Raw genomic sequence first — 12,522 nt, 5'->3', positions numbered from 1 at the left:
ATGTCTCTTTTTTGTTTCTTCTCTTTTCTTCGTTTTGCAATCCAACGCTGGACTGGAATATTCATGCCCTCGTCCTCAGTTCGTGAGGTGCACTGTTTCTGTTATCTATCCATCAATGTGCTCTGTTCTGTTTTTGATTTTTGGCTTTTGTATTTGCCCAAATCTGGTAGAATATGCCTTGGATACAGATGATGTCCCCCCTTGCATTTTGTTTTTCCCTTTCCTGAGTGGGATTGTGGTATGTCATACCGAATTGACGGTGCGCGAAAGAATTGGATTAACATGATCACAACAACAATTCTGAGGAGTTGATCCTGTGATGCTGCGCTTAATCCATATGCTGGCGTACGACGTTCTCACATTGGAAGGTAAGCTTGCTTCCAGACCCACATGTGCATACCCAGTTTTATTGCAATCCGTAGCGCGTGCGGCACCGCCGACGGCGTGGGAGGACCGTCGATCACCTTTTAAGTAGTCGTGACAACTGTGCGTGCCCGTGGCATCGCACGAGCATTTCCACTAGTTGTATCTAATAGCTAGGTAGTAACATGGGTCGGAGGGAGTAGGACAATCCGTGTCTTTATTTTTAGAACTACAACGATCCGGCTTTGTTCAGGACGGACATATTCATCATCCGATGGCTGGCCAAACGGCCCAAATCACACTGTTAAGGAGGAAGCCCTACTAGCTAAGCCCATCAACGTACCAATCCTCTTTTCCCCTGGGCCGGAGCTATAGCCGGAGCCCATCTATCTCTTCTCTTTTTCTTTTCTACTCACCCCCTAACCCTAAAACCCTATTTATTTTCTCGCCGCGGAGCGCCCCACCCTTCGTCGTCTTCCTCCTCGCGCACGACTGGATTGTGGATTCCATTAGCGCAAGCGCCGCCGCCGCAGGTTGATCGCCCCTTCGATTCTATCGCTCCCGACCGTTTTCCTCTCATCACCCCACGTACCTTGCCCTACTGGGTCCTTCGCCCGTGGATCGGTTGCTGTATGTCTGATGTCGCTGATGTCATTTCTAGGGTTTTTTTCTCACCTCAGACGCTTGTGTGTAGCTGTTTTGCTGGTGCCGTGTGCCCTTGCTTGCTTCTGGGAGGTATTTCACTCGGGTCCTGTGATCCACAGGACCGTAGGCGGTCGCATCCGCAATGTTTCCGAAGAAAGGGCCCAATCCCTACGGCCAGCCTCCACAGTACGGAGCGCAGCAAGCGTACGGCAAAATCGTAAGTCACTCTGAAAACTCGTCGGATCTTAGATTGATAACTCTAGGTTGATGTTGCAAGATTCTTATATCGTGCAAACACTTGCGCCATTCTTGTTGGGTTTTGGCAGCTTGGCAGCGGTGGATATGTAACCTCTACGGCAGCGTCTGTCGGCACTGATGGTGCTCGGTTTGGCGGTAACACTGCACCGGGAACTGTGGGGCAATACGGAGGAGCCTACGCTGCGGTTTATGGCGCGCAGAAGGTGGTTAACTCCATCCCTCATTTGTGTTCCTTTTCAGTTTGTCGTCTGGATGCAATTAAATTTGTTTCCTAATGTTGCTACCTGCTCATTGATGTTACACGTGTGTAATTGACCGAGTTATCATTTGTCGGTTTGTGTTGTCCTTGTATATACCAAATGTGTGGCCTGAAGTAGAGGTAAATAACCAACGTGTTAGCTACCATTCCAGTTCCATCGCATATGAGACATCCTTTAGGAATTAAATTGGATCCACGTGGACGTCTGCCATAAGAGAGGTTTGGCCAATGTTAAAGCTAGTGGCTGGCATCATTGGTTATAGATAAATAAATAAAACTTGCCGGTATATTTCAAGACCCACCTGGATCCTGAACTGGATTAGGCCCGTTAATGTTCTCGTATAACTTTGTCTTATCCACGGAAAGAATCACTAGGTAGATAGAAGGAATTTAATATATTTCAATAATCCACCGATTTACGCCCTTTATCTTTTCTATGGAAGGGGGATAATTCAAATTGTGAGGAAAATGTGGAGTTCATGCCATTTTTGGTAACAATGTCTACACCTAACGATCATTTTCTATTAGAAGTAGGCAGATAACTTTTGCACATAATCCAGAAACTTAAAACAGCTCTGTTGGATAATCTTAACAAATAAAGCTTGACCCTACAGTATTTAAGGAACAAAAGAATAAATGTTTACCAGCTATACTGCTCTTATAGTTCTATCTTGTGAAGCCTAACCTTTGTATGATCTTGTCTGCCATGATCTTCAACTTTTCATTACTAACTCTCTCTTCTATCCAATGGGCAACTTATGCCATCTCCCAACATAAGCTGTTGATCCACACAACAGAAGCTGAAGCTGGGTGAGATTCAACATCCTGAGTTCGTGTTGTCATTATTTGCATAAGGTCTATAGGTACCAGTCTACATGAAAAAAAACTTGACTCTTATGGGTAGAAACACCCAGAAGGCTTTTTTAGGTCGAGGAAAGGCCCAGAGTTCGAGCCCTGGTTCAGGGAACTAATTCAGTGAGAGGCCTTTATTTTGTGAGAACCAGGGTTCGAGCCCTGGTTGGCAGCCCCAACACGAGGGGTCTTACCACCATGTTATCAGCACGCTCTCAACCAATCTACATGAAGACTATGGAGGATGACAACTTTATCCTCCTTAAGTTCTCTTCTTCCCCCACCTCCACTCATGTTCACCACATAGTTCTGGTCAAGCATGATTTGTTTTATGACTTCGTGTGACCAGGACTCAGGAGATTGTATGCTGCAACCCTGAGAACATTTATGACTTCCCTCACTCTGCTTATACTAAATAATCAGCTGAAAATTTACTTCAGCTTTTCTGAAGTTGAGCTTCATGTCAAACTAATTTCATAACCGTTAGTTTTTTAGTGTTCTCAATTTTTGTACCTGATAACATGAGGTGAAGTTTCTCCCAAATTAGAATTAAACAAGGGAGAAACAACCGCCGTTAGATGATTAAGTGTTGCAGAATATGCTAATTGAATATTCTGCTAATATGTATTACAGGTTGGTGGACTTGCTGGCAATGGTCCTGGTTCTTCTGGTCTTCCCAGCCTGCAAGCTCATCAAACGGCGCTTTCCGAGCCGTCAAAATTCTCATCTGCAGCTGTTGGGTCCAGCCTGGGAAGACCAAATGATGACTATCTAGCTTCATGTGGATATGCACCAAAGCTAGGCCAGTACAATGCTGATTATGAATTGGAGAGAAGGATATACGGTGAACAGTCAACTAATATCGGCAGGCGAGAGGGCCTCGTTGATTTGGATAGAAAATATCCTGATCATATTCCTGGAAGCCATCAGGTCTCTCTCTCTCTCTCTCTACACACACACACATGCTATACTTTTAACAATATGGAATTATGTGTTTCACGTGATCACAGTTTCTTGACTGCGTCTTCCCACTTGCAGAGTACCATTCTGTTCTCATTTCTCTATGACAATTCATTAGTTCTCATTATTGAAATGGTGTTGAAATTCTTAGGTTTCATCAGCACGCCATCAGCAGCCTATAAACACCCAACTGCAGCCTGGTTCTGATATACGGTATGTTAGCTCATTGTAAGGTTATACAAATTTTTGCCGCAGGTTTTTGCTTCATATTATTACTACTTCTGCTATCGTTACTACTACCTCCGTCACATATTAAGTGACCTAAATTTGTCTAAATATGGACGTATCTATATACTAAAATACGTCTAGATACATGTAATATTTTCCGGCACTTAATATGGGACGGAGGGAGTATTATAATTATGTCATGATATATCACTTAAACTGATGCCTCAAATGAATGAAAATGGCTTGTTCTGGACACCTGCCCTATGACTAAGTTTCATAAGCTTTTTTTTCTTTTCTTTATAGCCTTATAAAACTAGTTAGTACCAAACTATCGACCTTAGTATCTATCACCACAACAAAAGCCCATGCACTGAGTAAAGTATGCATTTCTGGCAGACAAGCCGATTACTTTGCAGGAAGGACCGGTCCAATCCATCATGGATCCCTGGAAGTTGGTGCATATGGAAGAGTTGAAGCCGATCATCACAGCTTGTCTATTCCTGGATCTGTCCCATATGGTGTCCAACAGCCAGCTTCAGTGTTGGGGGGAACTCATAGGACAAACATGGACAGCCTTGTCTACGGCCAAGGATCATCGAGCAGTGGATATGGGGTGGGTCTGCCCCCTGGCCATGACTATGCTTCAGGGAAGAGCTTGCTGCATGCATCTTCAGAGTCTGATTACCGAGATAGCATCTTACCACATGTACATCCAGGCATCTCCATGGTTGATGAGCGAGCAGGGGATCGGGTTGGTTATCGCCGTGAACTGGATATAAGGGACGATGAGCGTCGAAGGGACTTTTTGTGGGAAAGGGAAAAGGAAAGGGAGTGGGAACGGGAACAAGAGCTACGAGACCGTGAAATGGATTTGGAAAGAGAGCGAGACAGGGAACGGGAGCGTGAAAGACAAAGGGAGCGTGAAAGGGAACGTGAACGAGAAAGAGAACGTCTCCGTGAGCGTCGGGAGAAGGTGCGGGACAGGAAGCATGTGCTTGTTCCAAGGCGGGAGCGCACTCCACCAAGGACACTTGGTGAACGGCGATGTTCTTCTTCTGTTAAATCTGAGAAGCCTTTGCGACAACTTTCACCTCGACGCGATGCTGTGCATAGGTGGACCTCCATGTTTTGTCTGTGCTTTGTGGATGCAGCTGGTTACTGGTTCGTCTTTGGTGCAGTCTATATAACTAACCCTTTTATTTGTTGTTCTGAAGGCATCGTTCACCTGTTAAACAAATAAAGAGAGAATATATTTGCAAGGTAAACGAATAGTTGTGCTTGTCACATTGTTGTTGCTCCAATCTATTGATTGACAGGGATTTACTAAGTCTCCTAGTTGTGCTCTCAGTCTTGAAGCCCCCTCATTATTGTCCTTCTGAAGACAGTTCTTTGTTGCACCTTTGTCTTTGCACACATTTGTGGAACCATTTGGTGCTTTTTGTTTCCGGAGTTCCCGTTATTCCATCATCACTGATTCTTTTTCAGCACTTCTAGTAGTTGATTCCCTTTATCTGGTACCAAAGACATTGCTTTTCCCTCATGATATGAAAAATCTTGAGGTGTTATTTCTCTCCAATTCGAAGACCATTCCCTCCTCTCTCCAATTTGAAGACCATCCCTACAAACCCCGCTGATTCTTGTCCTTCTGGAACCAGTTCCTTTTTGCACCTTTGCCTCTGCACACACATGTGGAACTATTTGGTTCTTTTTGTTTCTGGAGTTCCAGTTATTCCATCATCACTTATCCTTGTTTCAGTATTTCTAGTAGCCGTTTCCCTTTATCTGGAATCAAAGACATTGCATTCCCCTCATTATGAAATGAAAAATCCTGAGAAGTTATATCTCTCCGATTCGAAGATCTTCCCCACAAATCAACCTATTCTTGTCCTTCTGAAGCCAGATGTTTGTTGCACCTTTGTCTCTGCACATACATGTGGAACTATTTGGTCCTTTTTGTTTCTCGAGTTCCAGTTATCCATCCATTGTCACTGATCCTTTTTTCAGCATTTCTCTTGACCGTTTCGCTTTATCTGGTACCAAGATATTACTTTTCGCTCCTTGTCATATGAAAAATGCTAAGATGTTTTCTCTCTCCAATTCGAAGTAATTTCTCTTAGCCGTTTCGCTTATCTGGTACCAAGATATTGCTTTTCGCTCCTTGTGATATGAAAAATGCTGAGATGTTTTCTCTCTCCAATTCGATGACCATCCCCACCTTACTCCTTAGATTGTACTCTGGCGGACATTTTGGTGCAATAGTGGACAAATCTGTTTCCTGTTCTCCATTTGTCTCCCTTCTTTATGCAATCGGATACTACAACCTTTTTGTGCACAGTTATGTGGTACTTTTGGTTCACTGCCTATTATGAATTTGATGCAAATTAGCTTTCTTCCTGTACAGATCCTTCCATTTCGCCTGGTGGATGCTGAGAGGGACTATTTATCTTTGGCAAAGCGATATCCTAGACTAACGATTTCTCCAGATGTTTCTAAGGTTTGATTATATCAATCACTTCTTTTTTCAAATGCGGAACCATAGGATTCTGGTATTCTCATCTGTGATTTATTGTGTTATAGGTTGTTTTCAACTGGCCCAGAGAAAATCTTAATCTTTCCATGCGTACACCAGTCAGGTATGATTTTAATTTGCGCCACATATATGATGGCTGCCCAAGTGAGTATTTTTCATTGTAAGAGGAATATGTAACTGTGTTATTATTGTCATGTAACAGTTTGGAGCATGACATTCATGAAGTGGATGGTAAGTTTGATGAAAGAACGGTTTTGTCTTCAGAGAAATCATATAGCGCCAACTCCTCAGACACCATTTGGAATGCAAAGGTTTGTGTCCCGTCTTTTTTGTATTATTTCGAAGTATGGACTAGATCGAGTTCCTTATTCTGAGTGCTTTGTATTCATGCACAATTGTAGATCCTATATAAATATTTGTAGGAATAATGTGGCACACATGCTGTTGGAATTGCACTCATGTTTGTATAATCTTCTGACCATCTTGTGTAGCTAGCAAATCTATTCAGTGCTGAAATTGTGGTACTGCATAACTGCATTATCCAAAGGCATTAGAATAGGTTCCCCATTTTTGGGTCAGAAATTCTCATTTAAATAGGTTATAACAGAATTTGGTTACTATGTATATCTTTCATGTGGCAAAACAAGATCCTGACATGGCATGTCAAGATTCTTAGGATGTACTGTTTGTCCATTTATGAGGTTCTTCAAATTTTGGAATGTTGCCAAATTGTGTTAGTACTCTTATTCTGATGATTTTGACATGTTGTACAGGTTCTCTTGATGAGTGGCATGAGCAATGGTGCTTTTGCTGATATATGTTCTTTGAGGAGTGCTGAGGAACGGATTGCGCACTGGAATAATGTCTTAAAATTTGCTGTCCTTAAGAAGGATCGTGCACTTATTGCAATCGGAGGTCCTTGGAATGCCACAATAGATGGTGGAGATCCATTAGTTGACTGCTCTTGCTTGATTCGAACCGCAATCAGGTATATAATTCTCAAATAATGCACGATGGATGATCTGCAGTTCTATTGAAATTGATTTTATCTCTTGAACTAGCAATTATGCTAAAATTCACTATACTTGTACAGATTTGTTAAAGAACTGGTTCAGGTTGATCTATCTAAATGCACACACTGGAATCATTTCCTTGAGGTACATCTGAATTCTTTGTAGCACTTTGAACTTTGCAAACGTTCTTCATTTAAGGAAACCATGCTTGTGAAACCATGATCTGTGCTAAAATGGAAACTACTTTGCATGCCATCAGATTGAAATAATAAGACAACATACTAAAATGGATGTTAGCAATGCAACAGTGTTTGTGAAACCGTGATCTGTGCTATGTTCTTTTCCTCAAGAATTCCTAGGAGGACCTCTCTTCTTCATAGAAGAGATGAGCATCTAAATTTGGAATGAAAAGGACTCAACTTGGTTGGTGGTGAGGGTGCAGCATAGTTATCGGAGTAGGTGATCTGTGGAATGGGCTTCGAACCCTTATCCTGATTGATAGATCTAGATTGGAGTTTCACCCCGAGTAGTGGATTTCAATTGAACTGAAATATCGAATCGCAGGCGGAGCCTAACCAGGATCAGGGGTATCTCCGCAGCTTGGCCTTTCATGCGTCTGCCCATTGTTTTTGTCTTTGTGCTTTCCTCCGGTCAAGCCTTGCCGTGGGCTCGTCTCTAGGTGGAGTGGTGGCGATTGGCTGGGAGGAGCAGAGAGGCAGCAAGGTTCGACCATTGCCGCTGTGTTTGCCTTCAAGCAGGGACGTGGCGGCAGGTTTCTAAGGTGTAGGGTTATGGGGCAGCAGTGACTGCTGGGTGACGATTGAGGAGTTTGTGAGGCGGCAGATGACCGTCATGAAAGCACTACCAGGAACTAGGGTTGTTGGTCTGGTTGTCTGTCTACGACTGATATTTCATTGGCTATATATTCCAGAAGGAATGGATAGTATATAGTCTAAGTTAAAAAAAGATCGAAATATAAAAATAACGTGCAAGGTGTAAAGCCTAAAGTATTTGTTGGATTATGATGTCACAATAAAAATTTAGTCCAGAAATTGAAAATACGGTGTAGTAATTGTCTTTACGCTGTTATGACATCACAAATAAAATATATAAATAAGTAGAAATATTTTTTGTAGAAACTATACATGAAAATATTGCCGGATGTGTCTGTTGGAAACTGCAAGTAGAAATATGTTTGTTAGTATAAGTGACATCATGATTCATAATTCTGTCTGATAAAGTGACTGAGGGGTTCATATGAGGCATGAGGCTATGTGCATTTGTGCACATAAATCATAATGAAGTCCATTTAGTTTTCGCTTTTGCATATAATTGTCACTGCACATTTACAGAATACCATTGCTGAAATCATCATAATAGACATGACGTGTTTATTCATTTGCAGGTTCATTACAACAGAATTGGCAAAGATGGACTCTTTAGTCATAAAGAGATCACTGTACTGTTTGTACCAAATCTTTCAGAGTGTGTACCTTCAGTAGATTTATGGAAATGCACTTGGATTGGATACATAAAATCAAAAGCAGACAGGGAAAAACTTGCTATAAAAAATGAAAAGGTTTGTCCTATCATGGTTGACATTTTGTAGCAGCACACTTCTATTATTTTTTAACCCTCATTCAGTACTAACAACTCTATTTTGTGGCTGCCATATTTTAGGTGCCTTGTGATGCAAAGGAACAAAAGAAAGGAACAGATGATGGTCATTTAAAGGAGGGCAAGGAGCAAAAGAAAGGAACAGATGATGGTCATTTAATGGAGGGCACGGAGCAAAAGAAAGGAACAGACGAAGGTCATTTAAAGGAGGGTGATATTGCCAAGGATGCTACCAAAATCGAGAAAGTTGATACTAAAATGGATGAACAGGGCAAAAATGGAGAGACAAAGCTTGCTGAGAATGATGGGAAAGAGCTTGCTAAAGTTGAGGAACCTAATAAGGGGGAGGATTTTCAAGGAAATATGTCTGGTGATGCCTCTGTTGATCGTGCTGGCGAGGATAAAAAGCCTATACGAAGGAAAGTAATAAAGAAGGTTCTCAGAAAAGTGGTTCGTGGAAAGCAAGCTGCTGAAGCTGTGAACCAAACTGTGGAAGAGTCGATTAAGCAGACAACTGAGGATGTTAGTAAAGAAAAGGTTGGAGCCAGCATTAGTCAGCAGCCTGACACCAAGAAATCTGGGAAGAAGAAAGTTATTCGAAGGATTGTTAAGAGGAAAATTCCTGCTTCAGGATCCAATTTGAGCACACCTCCTGTACCTGCTGAAATAACTCAAGGAGCGGAGCTTCAACAAGAAAAGAATGAAAGCTTAACTGATGCTGGAAATTCACAAATTAAGCTGGCAGAAGTGTCGAAAATTGCCCCCAGAGAGATTTCAGATCAGAAAAAAGAAGAAAAGCCTGATACTGAGAATCAAAAATTAAATGGAGATAAGGTTACTGGACATGAGTTATTGAAAGGGAAAGATATAAATAAGGATGGGGGAGATGAAACAAAAGATAACACAAAGGATGATAAGGAGAAAAGGAGTAAAGACCTGAAGAAGGATCCAAAACAAAAGTCGCTTAAAGATGTCAGAGAAAAGAAGAAATCTGATGAACCTCCTAAGCATCCGGGACTCATTTTGCAGACTAAAAAGAGTAAAGAGTCCAAAGTATGCCTTGTGTGCTGTAATTCCTTTTTATTTCACATAGTCTTATGATTCATAGAAGTTCTTAAAAGGTGCAAAATATTTCCCTGAACCAGTTCTATTTTGCAGCTCCGTTCAATATCCCTTTCATTGGATGGTCTACTAGACTACACAACCAATGACACAGAGGACTCTGTATTTGAGGTATATAACAAATGGACCACTACCTTGCTTGTGATTTGATTGCACTTTGCGGAATACAATTTATTATTTTGTTGTGATGCTCATGTAGCTTGACATTGATATATGCTATATGCTCCTATTTCTTTTTTCAGCTTTCTTTGTTTGCTGAGTCGTTCAGTGAAATGCTTCAATTTAGAATGGGCTGCATTATCCTGTCTTTTCTTGAGGTAAATTTCTTTAGGTCCGCTGACACTTTCTTAGCATAAGCATAATATCATACCTTAATACTACATCTGCTTTACTGGTAATTGTCTGAACTGTGGCATTGTGAGGATGTGGTCTGCTGAGCAGTTGAGATATCGTACCTGTGTTTGGCCTTTTTTTTCCTGTGGTACTGGAGCATCAGGAGAACATAATCATGTTCTTTCTTGTTTTCATAACAAAAGGGGCAGACGTTATTATGTTCAGTAGGTTTTATGCACTGTTATCTGCCCACATGGGTCTGATGTTTTGTTTCACAGAAACTACACAAGCATTATGTTACAAAGAAGAATCAACTCAAGCGCCCAAGAGAGGAAGATCTACAGAAGGAAGACGATAAATCATCAGAAAAGCGATCGAAAACAACCATTGACACTCAAACAGAAAGTACCCCTAATAATAACAGTGCAGTTAAAATTGATGAGATAATTGAAGATGCTGAGAAAAAGATGAGCACTGATCAGATACCCATCGCTCGTGATGAACCTGAGGCAGAAGAGAAAATGATGGATGACGATTCTGAATATGAAGAAGATCCTGAGGAAGTAGAAATGTGTGAAGAAGACGATGAGGACATGGATGCTGCTGCTGAGCAAGAGGTTAACATTCTCTGTCCATGCTTTTAATGGACTAGATATTGATGGTTGTATGCTGAGATCCATAAGGCGTTCTGTCTTTTGATAATATTGAATCACAACAATTAATATGAAGCATACTTGAGCAAATAATTCCATGAGATCAGGCCCTACTCTTTACTTTTATTTCATCCTCGACTAGTGTGGAAGCTTTGGCTACTATACTTCATTATTACATTTGTGTTTTGCATGAGAACTTACAAGAAAGTGTACGGTAGCTTTTACAGCCAACATGCTTCCATGGTTATTGCATGATAGTTCAAATTTCATGTAGAGGCTGTTTATGATTAATTTTTTTAATTTGAAGGCACGCCAATAAGACTACTGCCCTGCTTTCCCTTCTCATGCTTTACGTTGTACCTGATTGTTTTGTCCATGCCAAGAGATTGATTATGTGTAATCTGTGTCTACTTGTGCATGTGCTGCAGGGTGAGGGTAATTTGAACAGTACAGAGGTCAAACCAGAAGAGGTAACAGAAGAAGATAAAGGAAACAAGAAAGTGGGGAACGAGATAGAATTAGATTGCGTCCATGGAAAGTCAGTTTCAGGGGAGGGCAAATTTGCTACGGCAGACAAAGGAGATTTGGTAAAAGTTGGGGAAAATGTAGTGAGTAAGGAGGGGAAGGCAGCTTTATCGCAGAAAGGAGATTCACCAAGAAATGAGGTGGTCGATAAGGACCTGCTGCAGGTAATTGTTCTGCTCGATGTTGAGACTAAGAGTTGCCACAAAAACTTAAAATGTTGCTAATGTGTGTTCTTTCTCCTCAACCTCGTAGGCTTTTCGGTACTTCGATCGAAGCAGAGTAGGTTATATCAAGGTAAAATACTAACACAGATCTTTAAGCAGTTCCTATATTACTAGTTGCTCTTTTTGCCTCATTTGGTTACTATTGCACATCATTTTGCATTGTCCTTATTTTACAACTGCAGGCGGAAGATCTGAAGTGCATTGTTCACAACTTGGGAAAGTTTTTGTCTAATAAGGACGTGAAGGTGAGATACTTTCTCTTATTTACCATGCATAGTCATTAATTGTTGAAATTCTCCAGGAATTCTTTATCTAAATCTGTTTTCTGCGTTGTTTTCCATTCTGCACAAGAGTCAAAAGCTTGTTTGATATTGTGTCAATCGATTTAGTTTTTATGTTTCTTATTAGTAACTAACAGTGTCTAGTTTTCTCTGAGCAGGAATTGGTACAGACTGCTGTTGCTGAGAGCAATTCCGCAAGGGATAATCGTGTTATGTACACAAAGCTTGTGAAGATGGTTGATCTCTAATGTTGTTCCAGTTTTTAGTTGCTAGGATCTGCTTGGCCGTAGCAATTTATTCTTCTGAAATTCTCCTGGAAGCCTCGAAGACGATGCATGAAATGTGTAATTATATGTTTTATGCGATGGTTGAACATTGGTTTGGAGGTTGAAAGTAACTGAGCCGTACATGTTTGTACCGAGAAAATTCTCAATTGATATATTTTCCTCCCGGGAAGTAAATTTCTGCACATTTGGTTAAACTGGTTCTGTTTTGTGCACCTGGCTGCCTGCTGCATTGTTGTGTGTAGTTATCGTTTCCCTAGTTCTGTGCTGCGTTAACTGTGTGGTACTAGTTTGTTTTCAAAAATAATAATTTGTATGTTAGTTTGTCTATTTTCGTTTCCCACTGACAATTTCAGCCCATGTGGTTCGTTAGTG

At 41.2% G+C, this 12,522-nt stretch overlaps 1 protein-coding gene across 3 annotated transcripts; it reads left to right on the top strand.

The window, feature by feature from the left end:
* Positions 1-760: 760 nt before the first annotated feature.
* Positions 761-12,344, top strand: LOC100829458. Of its 3 annotated transcripts, none has more exons than XM_010230419.3 (21): positions 761-896; positions 1,058-1,225; positions 1,335-1,469; positions 3,011-3,307; positions 3,489-3,550; positions 3,962-4,678; positions 4,780-4,825; positions 5,967-6,059; positions 6,143-6,198; positions 6,298-6,406; positions 6,869-7,083; positions 7,189-7,252; positions 8,514-8,687; positions 8,789-9,778; positions 9,884-9,958; positions 10,090-10,164; positions 10,459-10,797; positions 11,262-11,522; positions 11,611-11,652; positions 11,765-11,827; positions 12,022-12,344. In XM_010230419.3, the coding sequence occupies exons 2-21, from the start codon at positions 1,151-1,153 to the stop codon at positions 12,109-12,111; spliced, it is 3,978 nt and encodes a 1,325-aa protein (XP_010228721.1). In that variant the 5' UTR covers positions 761-896; positions 1,058-1,150; the 3' UTR covers positions 12,112-12,344. The 3 variants fall into 3 exon arrangements, with proteins under 3 accessions (XP_010228721.1, XP_014752820.1, XP_024312432.1); XM_014897334.2 differs by having other exon boundaries at positions 839-896; positions 1,128-1,225; XM_024456664.1 differs by lacking the exon at positions 761-896 and adding an exon at positions 975-993 and having other exon boundaries at positions 1,128-1,225.
* The last annotated feature ends 178 nt before the right edge of the window (positions 12,345-12,522 follow it).

The sequence above is a fragment of the Brachypodium distachyon genome, chromosome 1, assembly GCF_000005505.3.
Source record: "Brachypodium distachyon strain Bd21 chromosome 1, Brachypodium_distachyon_v3.0, whole genome shotgun sequence".
Lineage (NCBI taxonomy): Eukaryota > Viridiplantae > Streptophyta > Magnoliopsida > Poales > Poaceae > Brachypodium > Brachypodium distachyon.
The sequence above is the reverse complement of the archived record's forward strand: the minus strand, read 5'-3'. Positions and strand labels throughout refer to the sequence as shown.